Source organism: Corythoichthys intestinalis, chromosome 21 (genome assembly GCF_030265065.1).
Source record: "Corythoichthys intestinalis isolate RoL2023-P3 chromosome 21, ASM3026506v1, whole genome shotgun sequence".
Classification (NCBI taxonomy): Eukaryota; Metazoa; Chordata; class Actinopteri; order Syngnathiformes; family Syngnathidae; genus Corythoichthys; species Corythoichthys intestinalis.
In genome coordinates this window covers 25,178,763-25,200,481 of record NC_080415.1, presented here as the reverse complement: position 1 = coordinate 25,200,481, position 21,719 = coordinate 25,178,763, and the positions used below count along the sequence as shown (strand labels likewise).

Below are 21,719 nucleotides of genomic sequence, written 5' to 3'. Positions count from 1 at the left end.
TGCATACCAGGTGACTCACGTCAAGTCATCTTGTGCTTTTCAATGCCCAGGGATGACCAAGATGGCCAAGATGATCGATGAGAGGCAACAGGAGTTGACTCACCAGGAGCACCGCGTCATGCTCGTCAATTCCATGAACACAGTCAAAGAGCTGCTCCCAATCCTCATCTCAGGTAACGACCACGCTATTGATCTGCCATTCTCTACCGATGTTTAATTCCTTTACCCCTCAGGAATCAAAATCTTTGTGACTACCAAGACGTCGGGGAGCCAAGGCGTAGAGGAAGCCCTGAAGAACCGAAACTTCACTTTCGAGAAAATGAGCGCTGAGATCGTTGAGATCATCCGAGTTTTGCAGCTCACGTCTTGGGACGAGGATGCTTGGGCCAACAAGGTGCGTCCATAAGTATGGTTTTATATTTTTCAACCAGTAAGTGGAAGGGTTGAATTATTTTTTAATATAATCTCAATATTGTCAATTTGACCTTTTGCGAGTGATTTGGAACGTTCCCCCACCCACCTAATGGCTTATTTTTTATTCAATCTGAGCTCAGCTGGACAAAAAAATAACCTGGAATGTATCGCCCATGATAAAAAGGATTCACCATTTTTAAAATTTTTTTATAGCTGTTGGGTCCGTATAATTTAATTTCAGCATGCTATACGTATCCTCTATTCTCCCATCACTCTCAAGCGCTCGTTCTTAATTCACTTTTCTCTCTTTATGTTTGGATTTTCCTTCTGAGTATCTGTTTCTAGATCAATATTTGTATTTATGTGGTTCTTCTTTTTTTGTTTTCATTTTACTGTTCCTTTCACCTCCCCCCTACTGTAGAAGGTAAGCGTCACCTCTTGCTGTCACCGGTTGTGCAGTAGCATGTGTGTACGTTTATGAGTGTGTCTCTGCTGTCTTGTGCTTTTTGTGATGCCATCATTTTCCAGTGTGTGGAACGGTTTATTGATGCTAATAAAGAGGTGTGGACTGAGGAATGGTTAATGATGTGATTTTTTTTGTTAGTGAGTTTTTTTCAGTCCTTCCAATCTGTCTGTGCATGTAACAGTTTGTGGCAGACGTGGTGGACTCAAGTTGAATTTAAGTAGCAAATTTTGCTTGCTATTTGCTTAGCTAATTTTGGATTGAAGACTTTAGGCTTAAGTCATACTCCCGCCTCCAGTCTGTGGTTAATTCTTTTCAGTTCCATTCCTGTGGGCCAATCAAAAGACGTCGTCAATAGGCTGTTGGAATTTTAGGAACCATGCTCCAAACGTCGGAGTCATTGAGACTCTGTTCTGCGCTTTAGTTGGCCTGCCATCTCTGTTGATTCCACTCCAACATTTAAAGGAGAACTCGCCGTCTGGCTGAACACGACACGCTCATTGTTGCCGGCGGCCACCAGCAGAGGCGGCATGCGATGTACATGGATTTTGCTTACTCAGATGAACCGTGGGGAGGTTTAACATGGCGATGTGTGAAAATCTCAGCTCTCCAATGTATCATTGGAACACAGAGTGTGGAGTTATGTGAGCATATGTTAAACACATCCCCATCGGATCTGCTATTTCCTGGAGTATAGACCTTTTCACGAATACTTCCGGGTGGCACTACTGGTCAACAAACTTTCCTGTCATTTGAGCAAGATCGAGCATAGACTGTATTATCAGTTGACGGGGCAAGGGGCTCTGGCCGATCCGTAGGGGGCTTATTTTAAAAAACCTAAAATTCAAATATTTTCAAAACCAAAGCCGCTAGCGACCTAAAACCGAAACAGACACCTCCTTTAGGCTTAAATAAGTCTTCATGAGCTCCGACATAATAAAAAAATCTAAGTTGTTTCATAATTAAAATCTGATTATTTTTTTATACAAGTATAACAAAACTTAAAATTGCTATAAAATTCTCAAATTTTACGCTAATGCAGGGTTAATCACCTATATTTTCAGGAGCAATAGCAATATTTAACATATATAGGTTTTTGCTCAAAATAGCAAGTTTTCAACATCTAATAAATCACTCAATTTTCACATCAGAAACTTAATACTTGAGGAAAGCAGGCAGAACCATCATCATTTTACTCAACAAAAGCAAAATTAAAATTTTTCTACATACAATCACAACTTATTTAGGCTGAATTCCGCTGTTGTGTAGAGATACAAAATCCAACATGGCAGGCCGTCACAAAACAAAGCGCTTTTTAAGTAGAATATTCTTACAAATAAATGCTTACATTGCGGAATTTCTATAGATATGAACGTTAAACTGTCTAGATTCTTGGTTAAAGGCAAAAAAAGGGCAGTTATCCTTCATTTTATGTAAATATTTCATCCTTCATTTTATGTAAATATCTCAAGCCAAAGTTACGGTATTTTTCAATCCAGCATGGCGGCCGTCACAAAACAAAGAGCTTTTAAGTTTAAAATTCTTGCAAATAAATGCTCAAATCGCGGAATTTCTGTATACATGAACATAAAACAGTCTAGACTCTTGGTTAAAAGCAAAAAAAAAAAAAAAGGGCAGTTATCATTCATTTTACGTTAATATTTCAAGCTAAAGTTTTTCCATTCATTTCATTGTAATCACAACCTTTCAAAGTGCATGCATGGTGCAAAAATTATAATAATTACGGTACCTTGAGTCTTCGACCAAATCACTCTTGACACACTCCTGCCTGATTGTATGTAGTAAAACTTTGATCCTATTTCCACTTAAATTCGGCATAAGAACGCAGCGTGTTTGAGTTTATCACAGTGAATAGTGAAAGCCACCTCAATGCTCTATGGGTCGGCCCCCTACAGGAAGACGTGGCGCAAAGTCTTTGGCAGCTGTCTTGTCAACTAATGGTGGATAGAGCTATTTTGATAATGGGGTAAACAGAGGGTGATTTTAGGTCTCGTCTCTGTTGCTGTGGTTCGAAATGCGGAGTATCACCGCTAAAAGATGTTCCCTGAGAATTAAAGGTAATTTAATTAAGTAGAATGCATATCTGGCAGAGAAAACCTAAACACAAATGGTTTTGTCGTCGTCTTCAGTTCAGTTCAGCACTAGTCACTCACCTTCTGCCACCCGGAAATACCCTGCCTTACTTTGACGAAAATACCGAAAAGGTCTATTAAGATTAACACAAACGCTTGGTGTTCATTGCATTCATCATGTCATGAACGTGGTGTTATGAAGGTTATCATTAACATCTGGGGTTAACTGAGTTCTTCCTTCTATGTGTTTAATCCTAAAGGACACAGAGGCCATGAAACGAGCTTTGGGGCTCATCGACTCCAAGATGGCTCAAGCTAAAAACTGGCTGCGCGATCCCAACGCCCCACCGGGTTAGCCAAGTCATGAGAACCTGTATGACCGCTCCAGACCGATCCGCTGATTCCAGTCTCGTGTCTGCAGGTGACGCAGGCGAGCAGGCCATCCGGCAGATCCTGGATGAAGCCGGCAAAGTCGGCGAATTGTGCACAGGGCGGGAACGGAGGGATATTTTGGGCACGGCCAAGACTCTGGGTACGATGACGGACCAGGTGTCTGAGATGAGGGCCAGGTACTAACACCACAAATCTACAGCAAAACCCAAAATTAAAACCACAAAGTTCCAGGAAACGTGCATTTGTAACACTGTACTCATATGTCCCATCCCAGAGGTCAAGGCGCGTCCCCAGCTGCCATGCAGAAAGCGCAGCAGATCTCCCAAGGTCTGGATGTCCTGACCGGTAAGGTGGCAAACGCCGCTCACAAGCTGGAAGCTATGACCAACTCCAAGCAGGCCATCGCCAAGAGAATGGATGCCGCTCAGGCAAGTTACCGCGTACTTATCGGGAAACCATTTGGCCTCAGAGGAGACTTGATTAACATGGTTTTAAAAAATCCTGGCATTTGCAGAACTGGCTGGCAGATCCGAATGGTGCTCCGGAAGGGGAGGACAACATCAAGGCTCTCCTCATGGAAGCCAAGAAGATCGCGGACATGTGCGAGGACCCCAAAGAACGGGACGACATCCTGCGCTCTATTGGTGAAATCGCCGGAATGACCGCCAAGTTGACGGATCTCAGGAGACAGTAAGGACTTCTCTTTTGGCGAGATTGATAAAACAGTAGTTTGTCTTCGACTAGAACACTTGGAGTGCATTATATGTTGAGTTTTTGGTTCATATGCAGTTAATCCAGATTATGATGTCTCCTGTAGGGGAAAAGGCGACACCCCCGAAGCCAGAGCCTTTGCCAAACAAATTGCCACGGCCCTGCAGAATCTGCAATCGAAAACAAACAAAGCCGTGGCCAACAGCAGGCCCGCCAAGGCTGATGTCCACTTGGAAGGAAAGATTGAGCAAGCCCAGCGCTGGATTGATAACCCCTCCATTGATGACAATGGCGTGGGTCCGTACCTTATTTTTTTCTATCTTCCATTCCTACCCTAATTCCTCAAATATAGTGACCAGTCTCACTGTGATCTCTTACATCTTCAGGCCAGGCGGCAATCCGAGGGCTGGTGGCCGAGGGTCGCAGGCTGGCCAACGCCCTGCCCGGCCCCTACAGGCAAGAGCTGCTGGGAAAATGCGAGCAGGTGGAGCAGCTCATGGCGAAGTTGGCTGACCTGGCAGCTCGTGGCGAGGGCGACTCTCCTCAAGCGCGTGCAATCGCTCAAGAGCTACAGGAGGCCCTAAAAGTATGAGTACTCTCAACAACTCAGAATACTGGAACCAGGAGTCAGTAAGCAGTTATTGACTGTCAGATAACACCCCCTGCTGACTATCTGTAAAATTACATTTTTTTTTTTATGTTGAAGGGATTCACAACACTTTTAAGCTAGGTTCATACTGCAGGTCTAAATGCACAATTCTGTTTTTGGTGTGCCCGTTTAAACAGCCTTTGGCCATTGAGTCTGTTCAAGTATTACGCATGCGCACTAATTCGCAGTCCGACACGCGCTGAGCAAACTGACCCGTATGAAGCATCAAAACAAATGACTACACATGATAGCTGTATGACATTCCAGGGTGATCATATTTTGATTTCCAAAAAGAGGACACTAATAACAGACATTAATAATCCCCGTTTAGTCTTATATTCAAAGTTTATATGGATTGATAGAATGCATGCACACATAAACCTTATGCGTGTGCGTCGGTTTGCCCCGACTCGGCCATGTAAGCAATACTGAAATAATGTAGGGCTGCAGCTATCGATTATTTTAGTAGTCGATTAATTGATGAACTAGTTAGTTCGAATAATCGAGTAATCGGATAAGGAACATGAAAAATTAAAATACCTGAGCTGAGCCTAAAAAAATGAGGCTCTACAGTATGTACAACAAAAGAACAATTGGCTAACTTACAAAGCAAAAGTCCGCTAGCTTTAATGCTATAAAATGTTTTAATGTATAATTCCCCCAAAAATTTTTTTAACAATGCTCTTAACAAAAGGTTCAAACACATATTCCCACAAAAAACGGCTAAATATATCGATAAACAAAATTACGAATGCATTAAAAAAACATTAGCTCAAACAAAAACTTATGTTGCGCTTAACTAGGAGCAGTTGGATTCAGCCATGTGAAATGAGGCAGACCAGAGGGGAGTATATCCACCCTAATCAATAAAACTAAACGCAAACACTTTTCAAAATAAACCATTACAACGCCACTTTAATGAAACGAATACTCGAAGCAATAAAATGTATTTCGAATATTTTTTCTAATCGAATACTCGAGGTAATCGATTAATGCAGCACTAAAATATTGCTTATTTGTGCACATAAAGAAAAGCATTACCAGGCTTATCTTTTCTTCATTTTATTTTTCTAATGCCTGTGGTCAAGCCCACCTCCTGCGTAAAAGCCAAATTCAAGCTAGGCGCTAACGCTCATGCATATCCTGCCTGCCGCACTTGCTCTTTGCTGACGTAATTGCTGCATGAATTCCGATTTGGAAGACTTGACAGTTCAGACCGCTGCCACATTCTGGAAAAATGTGGCCCAGATCAGATTTAAACCACATGCGAAAGTGACCCAGATCGGATTTGAAATGGTCCTCCACTTCTATGCACCTTGTCCCATTCAGACCGTCAACTAGGCTAGGTTCATAGTGCAGGTAAGCAAAATTCCGATTTTTTTGGTCATATCTGTTTTTCTGGCGTGCCCGTTCAAACTGCCTTTGTCCATTGAGCCCGTTCAAGTATAACGCATGCGCACTAATTCGCAGTCCGACACACGCTGAGCAGACTGACCCGCATGTGAACAAGCGTCAAAACAAATAACTACGCACTGTGTGCGCATGACACACACACAAGCCTTATGTGTGTGAGTCATTTTGGTCCGATTCGGCAATGTAAGCAATACTGAAATATTGTTTATTTGGCGCACAGTAAGAAACTGAACCTTATTAGTCTTAAGTATTTTTTATGATAGTGGTTAAATCCCCCTCCTGCATAGTAAAAGCTAGGCGCTAACGCTAATGAACAGCTACATTGCTGCCAACTTTCGTGCCGCTGTCGCTCTTTGCTGACGTAATTGCTGCATGAATTCCGATTTGGGAGATTTGACAGTTCAGACTGCCGCCACATTCTGGAAAAATGTGGCGTGGATCGGATTGAAATCACATACGAAAATGGCACAGATTGGATTTGAAATGGTCCACTTTGATGCAACTTGTCCCATTCAGACCGTCAACTTAATGCTTCACTCGAGTCGGAAAAACACAAAAAAATCGGATTCGTGCATTATGACCCGTGGTCTGAACCTAGCCTTAATGTAAATGACCTTCTTGTAAAATACAGATATTCAAATATGCAAATAGAGAATTTTTTTGAACCTCTGTAAATGGAGAAAATAATATTTAAACACACAAAAAAAATCACTGCACATGAGGGCAGCCATTTTGTGACGTCATTTATACACGCTGATAGCCTAGAGCACAGGTGCATGTGATAACGAGTAGTGCTGCAACGATTTATCGATTAAGTCGAGTAATTCGATTAGAAAAAAGATTCGAATTAAACTTTGCTGCTTCGAGTAGTTGTTTAATTAAAGTGGCGTTGTAATGGTTTGTTTTGAAAGTGTTTGCATTTAGTTTTATTGATGTGGGTGGATACACTGCCCTTTAGCGGCAACAGTGAATATGACATTACATATTTCACATGGCTGAATCGGGCTGCTCCTTGTTAAGACCAACATAAGTTCGCAATTTAGTTTATTGGTGTAATTAGCTGTTTTTGTGGGAATATGTGTTTGAACCATTTTTTGAGAGCATTGTATGGGGGGAAAAAAGTTAGCATTTTAGTGTTAGGGTTAGCATTCAAGCTAGGGGACTTTTGCTATGTAAATTAGCCAATTGTTCTTTTGTTGTACTTAGATCCTCATGTATTTATTTTCTATACTGTTTGAGGCTCAGCTCAGGTATTTTAATTTTTGATCTCCCTTTTCTGATTACTCGATTATTCAACTAACTAGTTCAACAATTAATCGACTACTAAAATAACTGATAGCTCCAGCCCTAATAATGAATATTAATGACATCACAAGTAATGGAGGGCAATTTGGTACACTTGCATTTCATTGACTAAAATAGTGCCAGGATTAATAAAATGTCTCCTCCCATGTCAGACAGTCAATTCCTGGAAAAACTGGCTTTTTTTTTTTTTTTTAACGTTTTTAATTAAAGTGTTGTCTATCCATTTAAAATGGAAAATATGAGTGTATTTAAAAAAAAAAAAAAAAAAATTCAGCACGTGCACTTTGTTAGCAGTTGAAGTTGTAATGTTGTGGTTGCTGAGTAATAGAAAACATCTGCACACACTTCACAGGACCTCAAAGGTAAAATGCAAGCAGCGATGACTCAAGAAGTTTCTGATATCTTCAGCGATACCACCACACCCATTAAGCTATTAGCGGTGGCTGCTACCGCCCCCCTGGATGCGCCCAACAGGGATGAGGTCAGCACACGTTGTTTATCAATATCCCGTTTGTATTTCCTGTTGGAGTAACTGTCAAAACTGGATGCTGTGCAGGTTTTTGACGAGCGGGCCGCCAATTTTGAGAACCACGCCAACAGGCTTGGCGCCACAGCGGAGAAAGCGGCTGCTGTGGGCACGGCCAACAAGAGCACTGTGGAGGGCATCCAGGCGGCTGTCAAGTCCACCAGAGATTTAACGCCGCAGGTACAGCATACTTTTTGGCTCCTGGGAATATTTTTCACACTTTCAAATCCACGGCTGGGTTCTCCTTGCAGGTGGTGTCTGCTGCCAGGATCCTGCTGAGAAACCCAGGCAACCAAGCTGCCTACGAACATTTCGAGACCATGAAGAATCAGTGGATCGACAATGTGGAGAAAATGACCGGTAATGAGGAATCAGAACTTCTAAATATTTTTTACTTATGCTAGATAAATGGTATTCATTGGAAGGCTATCAATATTATATACCGTATTGGCCCGAATATAAGACGGCCCTGATTATAAGACGACCCCCTCTTTTTCAAGACACAAGTTTGAAAAAAGACTTTATGAACACTAAATTAATTTTTATACAGAAAATAATTACAGTACATCCGAACGAATGATTATAACAATATATTTGAGAGAAAAAGCATGTTATTTTGCCTCATTCAAATCTTAATATCTGAACATTTAAATACGTAAACTAAAGTGCAATCACATTCGTAAATGAAGAGCTTTTTGAAATGTAAATAAACCAATCTATTATGATAAAACAACAAAGATGCAATAACTGCATTAACCATCAAAGTGAAGTCTTACTGTAACTGTAGTCTTAAAACAAATCTGAATAAGGAAAAACATTGCAATAAAATAATGCAAACTGGTTAAACTTGAGAGAAGCTGAGATCTGTCATGACAGAACATCGCTTCAATGATATCTGGCGCCATCTAGCGTCGTGAATGGGTATAATGACTAGACCGCGAATATAAGACGACCCCCTCTTTTTCAGTCTTATTTCAATGCAAAAAACACCGTCTTATATTCAGGCCAATACGGTAGTTAAGATAAAAACTAGGGCTTTCAAAATTATCGCGTTAACGGGCGGTAATTAACTTATTTAATTAATGACGTTAAAATATTTGACGCATTTAACGCACATGCCCCGCTCAAACAGATTAAAATGACAGCACAGTGTCATGTCCACTTGTTACTTGTGTTTTTTGGTGTTTTGTCGCCCTCTGCTGGGATTGGGTCCAACTGATTTTATGGGTTTCAGCACCATGTGAATTGTGTAATTATTGACATCAACAATGGCGAGCTACTAGTTTATTTTTTGATTGAATATTTTACAAATTTTATTAAAACGAAAACATTGAGGGGTTTTAATATAAAATTTCTATAACTTGTACTAAAATTTATCTTTTAAGAACTACAACTCTTTCTATCCATGGATCGCTTTAACAGAATGTTAATGTTAATGCCATCTTGTTGATTTACTGTTATAATAAACTAATACAGTACTGTATGTACAGTATGTTGAATGTATATATCCGTCTTGTCTTATCTTTCCATTCCAACAATAATTTACAGTAAAATATGGCATATTTTATAGATGGTTTGAATTGCAATTAATTACGACTAATTTTTAAGCTGTGATTAACTCGATTAAAAATTTTAATCGTTTGACAGCCCGAATATAAACTATTACATAAAGCCTAATGCAGTAAATATATTATACAAAATATCACACTGCCTAAGTTCCCAAATGTCTTTCTAGGTCTGGTGGACGAGGCCATTGACACCAAGTCCCTCCTGGATGCATCGGAGGAAGCCATCAAGAAGGATCTGGACAAATGCCGCGTCGCCATGGATAAGCAGCAGCCGCAGATGCTAGTCGCTGGTGCCACCAGCATCGCCCGCAGGGCCAACCGCATCCTCCTGGTGGCCAAGCGCGAGGTGGAGAACTCTGAGGACCCCAAATTCCGCGAGGCGGTCAAAGCGGCGTCCGATGAGCTCAGTCAGACAATCTCACCCATGGTCATGGACGCCAAAGCCGTTGCCGGGAACATCCATGATCCCAGTATGTCACGCTTCCTCAAGTTCTTGGATCTCGGAGCCATGTTCTGATTTAGTTTGTTTTCAACTCCAGATCTCAGAAAGGGCTTCTTGGACTCGGGGTACAAAATTCTTGGTGCAGTTGCCAAGGTCAGGGAGGCTTTCCAACCTCAAGAACCCGACTTCCCACCACCGCCTCCTGATTTGGATCAACTGAATGTAAGTTTGGACTGACTTGATTTTAATGGATAAAAGTGAATTAATTGTCTATATTTGAATACATCCCACAGCTCAACGACGAGCCTGCTCCACCCAAACCTCCGCTTCCCGAAGGCGAGGTTCCTCCCCCCCGGCCTCCTCCGCCAGAGGAGAAAGACGAAGAGTTCCCCGAGCAGAAGGCCGGCGACATGGTCAATGAGCCCATGATGGTGGCTGCCAGGCAGCTTCACGACGAGGCCCGCAAGTGGTCCAGCAAGGTATGCACTTTTTAAAAAGGCTCATTTAATTACCGTAATTTCCCGAATATAAGGCACCCCCGTGTATAATGCGCACCCCAAATTTTCTTGTAAAACCTAGAGAAAATTATTGTACCTGTTTATAACGCGCACCCTAATTTTAGCACCAATAAATAGAAGAATACAAGAAAACAGAGCTCGGGTACAGATACAGATACAGAAATGTCATTTTACCGACTGGTGAAACACAGCACAAGCATAGCACATTGGTAGTTCAAAACATTACCATAAACTGACAATATTTACGGTAATAATATGATTTGACAAATTCTCCAACTTACCAGAATCTAGGAAAAAACAAAACGGATGTGACTTTTCTTTTAAAGGCTGCTGTATAACTTGCTCGTTTCATCATGATGACTAAATGTTTCTTCCATGGATTGATACGGTAAAATGAAAGTGAGAACGTAAGTCGGAAATCCGTGAGAGCTCATCGCTGTCAACACGACAGTAACAATAGGAACTATTGTTATTTGGGTTTGAGTTTTCCCGAGGGACAGATATAGTTGACGGACACAGGAAGTCTGTGTGCTTACGTTTGTTATGGTCTGAGTTGCGGAGCTGCAATAAACGTTCACTCAAATGAGTTCAAGAAACTAAATTCTGTGCTTTTTGAAGAGTGAAAAAAGAATTTAACACAGACGAAATCATTCAGCTGATTAGAGTGAAGTATTACCGAAACAAAATGGTGACGTCACGTACCGTAATGGTCGGCAACGGGTCGCCGCATACGTTTCTTCAACACAACGTGGGCGTGTCAATAAAAAAAAATCGGTTTATACATATATTTAATATATATATATTTCTGTCTCCATCCATGTACCCGTTTATAATGCGCACCATGATTTTACAAGTTGATTTTGGGGAAAAAAAGTGCGTGTTATATTTGGGAAATTACGGTACTTGAAAGTAGGACAAGTCATTTATTTTCAAGCCCACTTTCTGCCACAAATGGGTTAACAATATTATAAACAAAAAAATATTAGACAAAAAACATATTAAAAAATACTATGAAGGAAATACAGAAATATTAGACATTATTATGAGAATATGGGTAAGAAAAATAGACGTGAATGCAAAAATACAGTACAAAATAATTATAAAACAGTACAATATTGTTGAAAACACTTTAGATCACACTACAAAAATATTACCAATACAAGAAATCAGTGCTGTTTTTGGCAGCCGTTTTAATTTTCGTCTTAAGTCTTTTGGACGAAAATACTTAAAAGTCTTAGTCATATTTTAGTCATTTCAAAATGTGTTCGTCTTCGTCTAGTTTCAGTCAACGAAAACTCAAATTTTGTCTCGCTTTAGTCAACAATTTTCAAAAAAATTTTCGTCTATAAACTTCTAAAGTTTTTTTCCATGAATAAAGAAATAAAAGGTTTCCAACAATTTCGAACGAACATGACCGACGAGCACATAACTGTAGAGTCTACAAGGAAATCACCATTTTTATGAAGATAATACACACTCAGCATGAAAACAGCACATTATTTGCAATTAATTAAACTCACCTGGATGTCACGAACTGTATGTAAAATGTTTTCCAAGAGTTTAGGAAGACACTGAGTCACTGCGCTAAATGCTAACGTAAGCGCTATGCTAACGCTACAACTGGGGGCCTAATGCAGTAAATATAATATACCCAGGGGCCCCAGGCAACAAGCAACATGGGGCCCTTCGAGCGTGTGCAAGTAAGGGGGACAGTTGGACTTGGACCAGTAGCATATTTAATAAAAGTATAATAACGCCTCTGTCTCATAGAGCGCTTTTTAGGACACTCAAAGTGCCCGGCTTCTACTACATTAGGACATAAAACTACAGTAACATAGTCCACTCACCGCTGTCTTGCTTCCTTTTCTCCTCTTCTGCTTTTTTTTCTATTGTCGCTTCCACAAGGATAACTTCTCTCCATTTTGGATATACGGCAATTAAAAAAAAGCCAAATCGCCGCTCACTCTCACGTGGGGGGGGGGGGGGGTGTAAAGCGAGTGAAGGGGCCCCTTCAGCGAACTCAGACACAAGGCTTTCACTGGCACTGTCGCATTTGTCGCTGCGACAGTGCAGTAAAGCTGCGTGGGCTAAATCTGTTGGCCCTCTGGGGGCCCCTGCTGGCTGGGAGCCCTAGGCAATTGCCTGGTTTGCCTAATGGGACGCGACACCTCTTCTCAGCACAGACCTTTAAAGGCTAAAGCAACATGGCATAGCCAAGATAAGAAAACACAACTTACCAAGCAGCAACTGACACGTTTCACAAAAGGGCCTTAAGCCTATGTGTCGGGCAAGGGGGGGGGCAGCATGTCACATGAGTGACACGGCCAAACACTGCTTAATGCGTACTAACTACACATACTGTACAATAAGAAAACACATTATGAATTTATGATGGAAAGTATGACGAATTTTCATCTCGTTCTCGTGTCGTCAGACGACAACTGGCATCCATCTTGTTATGTTTTAGTCTCCCAAGGCACGTTTTTAGCACGTCATCATCATGAAAAAAATTGCTCGTTGACAAAATATTTTCGTTATCATCATCGTTGACGAAAACAACACTGCAAATGTTAAGAACTTGTCGAATATTGAGAAAACAATAGAAGTTAATATAAATATTAGACAAAAAAACAAAAACTCATATTGGATAATATAATAAATATATGGGGGGAATGCTGGAAAACTGGATATGAGAAGAAATTGGACGTAAAAAAAAAAAAAAAACGCTCAATTGATAACAAATACAGCTACGTCAAAAATACTACACAGAAAATACAATAGGAAAAATACATATGAATTTAAATGTTCCGTTACGGTCCCGTAGGGTAACGACATCATTGGCGCAGCCAAGCGGATGGCCCTGCTCATGGCGGAGATGTCGCGACTGGTGCGCGGCGGCAGCGGGAATAAGCGTGCCCTCATTCAGTGCGCCAAGGACATCGCTAAGGCGTCCGACGAAGTCACGCGGCTCGCCAAGGAGGTCGCCAAACAGTGCACTGACAAGCGCATCCGGACCAACCTGCTCCAGGTCAGACTTTTTTGATACCACAAACAATTGAAGGTTACACCTACAGTACAACTAAGAAGAAAATAAGTCAAAACATTGTAGTTGTTCTAACTAACTTTCTAAATTTTTACTTGAATTTTAGGTATGCGAACGTATTCCCACCATTAGCACCCAGCTCAAGATCCTGTCCACGGTCAAGGCCACCATGTTGGGTCGGACCAACATCAGCGAAGAAGAATCAGAACAGGTGATTTCCTTTTTCTTCAAGTCTTTATTGCCAGCTTTAATGACTACAATGTGCCTTTACTCCATGGAATGTCTGTTGTGTAAATTTATGAATTGGAAAAATAGAAATTTAATCTCATCATATCTTCATGTTTTGTATTTTAACATATCGTAATGTATTATGACATTTGATATTTTAATGCATCGTACTGTGAGGGGTGCTGGAAGTCCCTTATAGAAGGGGGTGCTGAGGATCTTATTTTGTTCTTCCCTTCCAAAAACGGCCGTTTCGGGCCAAATTGTTCATGCTCGCTCTTTTTCTCCATACAGGGCGTGCACAATGGCAGTACACACGCATGCTGGATAGTTTATGTACTACTCTAAGGCTACGTTCATACTACAGGTCTTAATGCACGAATCCGATTTTTTTGTCATATCCTTTTTTTTGGCGTGCCTGTTCAGACTGCCTTTGTCCTTTGAGACCGTTCAAGTATTACGCATGCGCACTAATTCGCAGTCCGACACGCGCTGAGCTAGAAGACCCGCATGGGCAGAAGCATCAAAACAAATGACACACGTCATCCGTCATTCCAGGGATATCATATTATGCTTTTCAAAAGGAGGACACAAATAACAGACATAAATAATTCCCGTTTAGGCTTATATTCAAAGTTTATATGGATCGATAGCATGCACGCACTGTCCGTGCATATCACACACACATACGGGCAGTTTGCCCCGACTCTCGGCCGTGTAGGCAATGTGGAAATATTGCTCACTTGGAGCAGAGAGAAAACTGAGCATTCTCAGGCTTATCCTCAACCCATTTTCATTTTTTATGACTTTTGTCAAGCCCAGCCCTTCTCCAAAAGCCATGTTCACTGCAAGCTAGGCGCTAATAACGCACGGCTGCACCGGTGTTCTGTCAAAATTTGCTCCCTTATAAAATTTTGCTCCCAAAGCTTTTGTGGAGCTGAAAATGCCCTCTTTTACATTCAGTTGGACTCTCAATGTTATCCAAAGGTGCTAACTAAACGAGATACATCATAAACATACATGTGCCACACGAAAATGGTGTAAATTAATACTTAACGACACGGCGACGTCATTAACAGTGAGACCGCGGGGTGCAGTTGCTGTGTGCAGCTAACATGGTAGGATGTGTCTGAGAACTTTTGTACATGTCTTTACATGGCCAAACTTAAGTAAATATTCATTTCTTTAAAGAAAGTTTGTCGTGTTTACTTTGGAATCGCTGCATTCGCGGCCATTTTTAACATTACGCGCATGCGCAAAACCGCAAGGTAGCAATTTTTGATGGGTTGCAAAATTTGTCAGAACACCGGTACGGTAGCGTCTCTCTCGCTATTTGATGACGTAATTGCTGCATGAAATCCGATTTGGGAGAGTGGACGGTACAGACCGCCACGACAGTCTGGAAAAATGTGGCCCAGATCGGATTTGAACCACATACGAAAGTGACCCAGATCGGATTTGAAATGGTCCAGTTCTATGCGACTTGTCACGTTCAGACCGTCAAGTTCATGCCTCACTCAAGTCGGAAAAACTCGAAAAAATCGGATTCGTGCATTAAGACCTGTAGTATGAACGTAGCCTAAGTTACTATAAAGACAGCGTTCTATTTCACCAACAGTGTGTGTTGGAGTTTTTGTATTGAAAATAAAAGCGCCTGTATATTATAATGCAAATCCCCACAGCAAGACAGCGCAATAACACATAAACACATTTGAAAACTAAAAGGTCCAATAAGCCTCGGTTTAACACCCACTTTTGACAACACTCAAATTCCACACGAATATCCAACAGCGCTCTGCACGGCAACAGCTCAACAGCAACAAAAAACAATAATATGGCTTCAATGCAAGCTATTTGAAGTTTTCCACGGTCTAAATCTGCAACCAACTTTTCTTGGCTGGGCACTATTATTAACTATCGTAATCATCTTAATTTTCGACCTCGAATTGAATTTTAGAAAATTTCGCTGTTTTTGTAAAAAAAACGCTAATTTGTTTTTGCGCCATGTTAATGCCTCCTCTGTCAACAGTTAACTTTTCAATTCCAATAGCGCCTTATCCAACGTAACCTGGAAGGTGTCAGGTGGTGACCATGTTATTAACAAACAAACAAACAAAAATCAACGATATATATGTATTCTCCAAAGATAAATAAGCAATTTTTTTCAATATGTTTTATTTATTGATTTATTTTGGGGGAAAAAATCTACCATAACACTGTTTTTTCTCCCCAATACCAGGGGGTGCTGCAGCACCCTCAGCACCCCACTTCCCGCGCCACTGCATATTGTAACGAATCATATCCAAATGCATTCTATTTTAACATATCATATCTTTATGCTCTGCAACATATCGTTTCGTATATTAACGTATCGCAATACATTATCACGTTTGTTTTCTTAATGTTTTGTAACATATCGTAAGGCATAGTGTAATGATTGTAACTTCACAAATATTACCGCATGTATATCTTAAGGAATTAATGCACTACATAATGCACTAGAGGTGCAACAATTAATTGACATCTAATCGGTTAGCATATTGATCGACAACTATTTTGATAACCGTTTAATTGTTTAGCATCTTCTTCACCTTCAAGTTCTCTAAATTCATGAAATTATAACAGATATATAACTTCTCAGATGTAAGTATTATCAGATTTCCTTATATTTTATAAAAGCTAAATTAGGACATGAACAAAAATGTGCTTTTACTTTGGAAAACAACAATTCACATTTTTGCCTAATTTCGGACATTTTACTTTCTAAAGTAGCTTCTTAATAAGGCTGCAACAACTAATCAGTTAAATCTATTAATAAATTAGTTGCCTACGAATTTTATAATCAATACAGTTGTACACCTCAGTTAAGTCAGGAAGTTGTAAAATATTATTTTTGAAGGAAATAATCATCTGTTTTGTCTTCATTGCCACTTACATGCCGAAAACAACTACAAGGTAAATTGTGAAAGTAATTGAAAGAAGTGACATTTATCCGATTAATTATTTATTTCATTTTCCGATTAATTGATTATGAAAATAATCGTTAGTTGCAGCCCTATAATGCGCCTTATTGCACTATTACGCAACATGTCACATTGTATCTTTATGTATCCTGTCTTAATGTATCATATTTGACCATGTCAAATCGTATCTTTGTGTCATAAGGCATCGTTCGTAACTTAACATTTTGTATCCTATCGTATCTACTGTATCTTGTCAGTTGTCAAGTCTCTCGTTGTATTCTGTTTAACATATACTCTTAATCGTCATTTTCATCTTAATTTATCCAGGCTACGGAGATGCTGGTCCACAACGCTCAGAATCTGATGCAATCTGTAAAGGAGACTGTGCGAGAGGCCGAAGCGGCTTCCATCAAAATCCGCACGGACGCCGGGTTCACCCTGCACTGGGTCCGCAAGACTCCATGGTACCAGTAAAAAAAGACCATCGGATCCCTGACCCCACCTTATAGTGCTGTCTTGTCCACAGGGACACTAAATAGGCAGAAAAAGCTTGACTAGGGCTTCCATTCTGACTGTGAACGTGTGTACAAATGTGTTGACAAATATATATATTTGGATTAGAAGATGGATAACATAGATTACTTTGCTGTACTCTTGACATTTTACATCATCATGCTGATGATTATGTCTCACCTCTGCAAGACTATATACAGTGAAGCCCATGCATATTTGTGGTCAAAAAGATTTTTTAAAGGTAAAAGTATTGCTTTGCTGCTTACTTGTGGCATCTACAGGCAATTGTAAATGTTTAAGGGCTGTTAAATGTGTTAGTGCTTCCCCAAATTTTTTTCACATTGTTTCGGACCAATTGAGTAATGGATCATTGGCACAGTGGTTGAAAATGACTTGTTTACACTACTACTACAATCATACGCATACAAGTAAACATGTTTTTTAAAAAAATATATATATATAGTAGTGATGCTGTATTAGAAAATCTCTGCCAAAGACTGTTGTTTAGATCTTTTCTTGCGTTGTGAAGAGATTAAAATGTTAACGCTATACAATGGAATGAATGAAAACTATCCTGTACAAAACAATAAAATCACAAAAACGAAACTATCAGTTTGGAAGGACACTAAGAAGCACAGCGTCACCATATGCTATTTAAAAGACTGCCAACGTGCCTTTGAATAGACTTTGCAGATTGCAAATGACACATTTTCAGAGGTTTTTGCACACAAAAACGTGTAAAGTCGCACCTGCCTCACTATGCAAATACTGTACTGAGGTGTGTTTATTAACAGTGTCTGTATCAAGCCAAATGTACTCAAGTGGTGAAGATTTGTCCTTGATATAATTCACTTTTTTTTCTTTTGTAATAAAGTATTTTATAGCACTTGAGAGATGTTTTGTAATTTGTTGCAGTTTGAAAGATTTGGCCTTTTTTGGGGAGAGGGCACAAACTAACAGTTGTGCATTAAGAATTGTTAAATTTTGACAGGACTAAAATCATAGGCGGAGTTTGACTTTTGGGGAAGAGGGGGCACAACATGTTAATGACCCTGAAACGCAGTGTCAGCAATAAAATTAACTTACAAGAATATAGTAAATTGACAGTGAGCGTTTTTTATTTCCAATCATTCTTGAGGGAAATTCTAAATCGGGCTGCTTAGGAGCAGCCAGTGGCGTTCTGAGTTTCTCCGTAAATTTCAAACTGCTCCGGACGAGAACTCCGCAACGACCAGACGGAGATTGCAATTTTCCATGAGACCAGAACCAAAACATTTAAAAAAGGTAAGTCTATTTAAACATAAACGCTACTTTAAAAATTACTCGTCTTTTTGGTTTTTTTTGTGCGTAGCTTAATTAAAAACATATATATTTACTTGCCTTAGGCTGTTAGCGTGTTGTTTTACAGTATTGAGTAAAAGTTTTTTTGTACTGTTTAAAGACGGTAAACGTAGTAAGAATAACCAAGGATGTCAACGATCCGATCATGTGATCGGAAATCGGGCAGATCAGGCCCTTTTCAGAGGATCAAAATCAGGTGTAAAGTAACGGGTTTTTGATTTAAGATTTAACGCGATTGGAACATCCCTAAGAATAACCACATTCAATGTCTTGGACGATCTAATGTGCAGCTTTTTTCAATCTTTTTGAGATGTTTGTAATTTCGTGAATACAACCAGGGGCGCTGCCAGGGATTTTGGGCCCCATGAAAAGATATCACTTTGGGCCCCACCACCAGTGCCGGGACACACACACACATTTAGAGTATCAACTATGTAATTTCCTGCATTCTGGTGACTCTTTACACACTAATTTGTGCATTTTCTGCATTAATTTAAGAAGAAAATATGTTTATGTAAACATACAGCGTATAGAGCAATAATGAATAGACTGATATCATCTTTAAGAAATGTACTGAAGCCCATCTTTTACAATCTAAATATATTTTTATTAGAAATATTCTCAAATACCACAATGAATGACTTAAGTTAAAACAAAACATTATTCTAACAATACTACAGCATACATTAACGCCAATCAAAAAAACAATCTTTAGAATGATATAACAAACAAAGCGAACACACACACACACACACACACACACACACACACAAGCAATCACACTCACAATTACAAACAAAGCGAGCAGATTGCAGGTTGCTCAGCCTTAGTCACCAAGAGCCCAGCGCCGAGCCTTCTTGATAGCAAAGTCAGTGATCAAATCATTAAAGTCTAGCTTCCTAGCCAACTGACTTTCAATGGACAACATGGCAAGACTAGAAAGACTGTCCTGACACATAGTGGACCTCATATAATTTTTTATGAGTTTTAGCTTACTAAAAGCTCTCTCGCCGCCTGCAACCGTTACGGGGAGTGTGCAAAATATTCGTAAAGCGATGCACACTTCTCCAAAAATGCTTTGCAGCTGCATCTTAAAAATTGCATTCAGGAGACCAAGAGAGGACAAGTTAGGGGGGAATGTAGCAGTATACACAGAGTTCAGGTGTCTTACTGAAGATGGTCCTGGCTCTGTAGTGTACATAAAATGACAAATATAACAATATCTTCTATATTATTCTAGTATCTTAATTTAATTATTAATTATGTATCATTAATTAATAATAATAAAAATAATTATTAATTATTATTACTTATTACTATTTGTCTCTTAGCCACTGATATTTTATGTGTGGTGTGGCAGTGTTCAAGTTGATTCCTCACCTCCTTCAGTTGGGAGTAAAGATGAGGCTGGCTCATAAAGGGTGTCAGGAGACAGGGCTGCTGAGCCAGACGCAGCAAGAGGAGTTGTGCTTGTGCCTATTACAACAGGCGAGGGCAGAGACAACTGTTTTGGTGTGGAGAGCTTGCGAAAGGGTTAACCTGCTGTACTAATTAAATGTAAGCTAAAAGTGGAGCAAACACTAGCTAGCAAACAATTACAGTATTTCATTATGGAGTAGGTTTAGCCCCATTTGAAAACTTACAATCTCCACTATAGGCTACAGCTCCGAAGCCAGGTCCCTTCCTTGTTAACTAACTAAATTTAATTGATGACAAACTAAATTCAATAAATTCTTGACAAACTGGATTCAACCAGATTAAAAAAAAAATCCACACCAACTTTCAACATCTGTATGATACCAAAAAATGCCGTCATTATTTGGAATTCATGTTCTTGAATTGGTCAATGTCCCGTATTTCTTACGGAGTGAGCTGGGACCTGCTTCTGAGCTTTCTAATAGACGTCGCGTGAGCTAAAATAACAGGTTAATTTTCAGCACTACACTGACACAATTTACACCAACCTTCCTTTGTGAAGTACTTTTTCACATCCTGTTGGCCTTTTCTACCCCTCTACACAATACTCAGAGTCATTGACTGATGTAAATGTGCACCGCTGCTCAGCCTGCGCGCGGTCTGATCAAAGGAAGGGCGGACGAAACCAATTAATGAAAATACGCGGGGGGGGGGGGGTTGCTGGCAATACATATGCTCTCTGGATGTTTACTTTTTGCCAAAAACAAAACAAGAAAAAGAAACCCTTCGTTTTATACCTTTTAAAATTATAATGATTAATATTTAAATTTGCAAACGATTACCTAATGCTCTAATTTTCTTTGTGGGCCCCCTCAGGCCATGGGCCCTTAGAATCAGTACCACTTTCCCCCCTATACGGCGCCCCTGAATACAACTGTGAGGAACTAGCAACATGAAAAGTGACTGCCAGCCTCGTTGGCGCAGTTAGGCAGCGCGTCAGTCTCATAATCTGAAGGTCGTGAGTTCGAGCCTCACACGGGGCATTTTTTTTTTTTTTTTTTAAATTAAATTCCGTCTAATCTAATGGAATTACAATTGTAATCTATGACCAGGCCCGACCCCCAGAAAAGACGGACCGCTGGACCCCGTCAAATTGGAAATCCTAACCCTATTAAAATTTATGTTGTGTGGATTACTTAGATTTTTAAATGTTAAAATAAGATGGAAAAAGAAAAGTATTTTTTCTCATGACAACCTCTTTACACCTTTCCATAGCACCTAAACAAATATCACCACAAATTCCGATTTGCAGTTTTATGTGCAAGTGTTCTATACTGTAATTGTACTCTTTTGACTGAATTCATACACCAAATATTTTTTACACATAAGCAAATTATGAAACCGTGTTTGAACTACAAAAATGAGCCACGTATGCGCGTACGAACGTGGATTTTAATGTCCACTTTAAAAAAATGTTTTTTTTCGCAACTCAAGCGGATTTCGGCACCTCGATGTTGGCCGAATCAGAACAGCCTAGCTCAGACGTCATAACTCTGGCAAGATGGCTGGGAGTTGGGGGCTAAAGGAAGGCAGGAAATGGAAACACGGGCTGCTTTGAGCTTAGGGCGACGATTTAGTGCGAGGAATACAATTAGTTCGTATATATATATATATATATATATATATATGTTCCGCCTTTTGGTGAGTTTTGTAGAAGGGTTTT

General features: G+C 40.0%; 1 protein-coding gene and 1 non-coding gene across 2 annotated transcripts in view; both read left to right on the top strand.

Moving 5' to 3' along the window:
* vcla (vinculin a) overlaps nt 1-18,222 on the top strand; it is a 36,035-nt gene extending 17,813 nt beyond the window's left edge. Inside the window, exons 5-21 of the mRNA XM_057826444.1 lie at nt 51-173; nt 234-394; nt 3,231-3,321; nt 3,392-3,539; nt 3,638-3,791; nt 3,878-4,053; nt 4,181-4,371; nt 4,461-4,660; nt 7,794-7,922; nt 7,998-8,147; nt 8,219-8,327; nt 9,703-10,005; nt 10,075-10,199; nt 10,271-10,456; nt 13,320-13,523; nt 13,645-13,749; nt 17,054-18,222. Coding sequence (XP_057682427.1) covers nt 51-173; nt 234-394; nt 3,231-3,321; nt 3,392-3,539; nt 3,638-3,791; nt 3,878-4,053; nt 4,181-4,371; nt 4,461-4,660; nt 7,794-7,922; nt 7,998-8,147; nt 8,219-8,327; nt 9,703-10,005; nt 10,075-10,199; nt 10,271-10,456; nt 13,320-13,523; nt 13,645-13,749; nt 17,054-17,200 — 2,702 coding nt within the window. The 3' untranslated portion in view covers nt 17,201-18,222. The remainder of the gene's footprint in view (nt 1-50; nt 174-233; nt 395-3,230; nt 3,322-3,391; nt 3,540-3,637; nt 3,792-3,877; nt 4,054-4,180; nt 4,372-4,460; nt 4,661-7,793; nt 7,923-7,997; nt 8,148-8,218; nt 8,328-9,702; nt 10,006-10,074; nt 10,200-10,270; nt 10,457-13,319; nt 13,524-13,644; nt 13,750-17,053) is intronic.
* Nucleotides 18,223-20,965: 2,743 nt separating this feature from the next.
* trnam-cau (transfer RNA methionine (anticodon CAU)) lies at nt 20,966-21,039 on the top strand. Its single transcript has one exon. It is a non-coding gene; the product is annotated as a tRNA-Met (tRNA).
* Nucleotides 21,040-21,719: the final 680 nt, after the last annotated feature.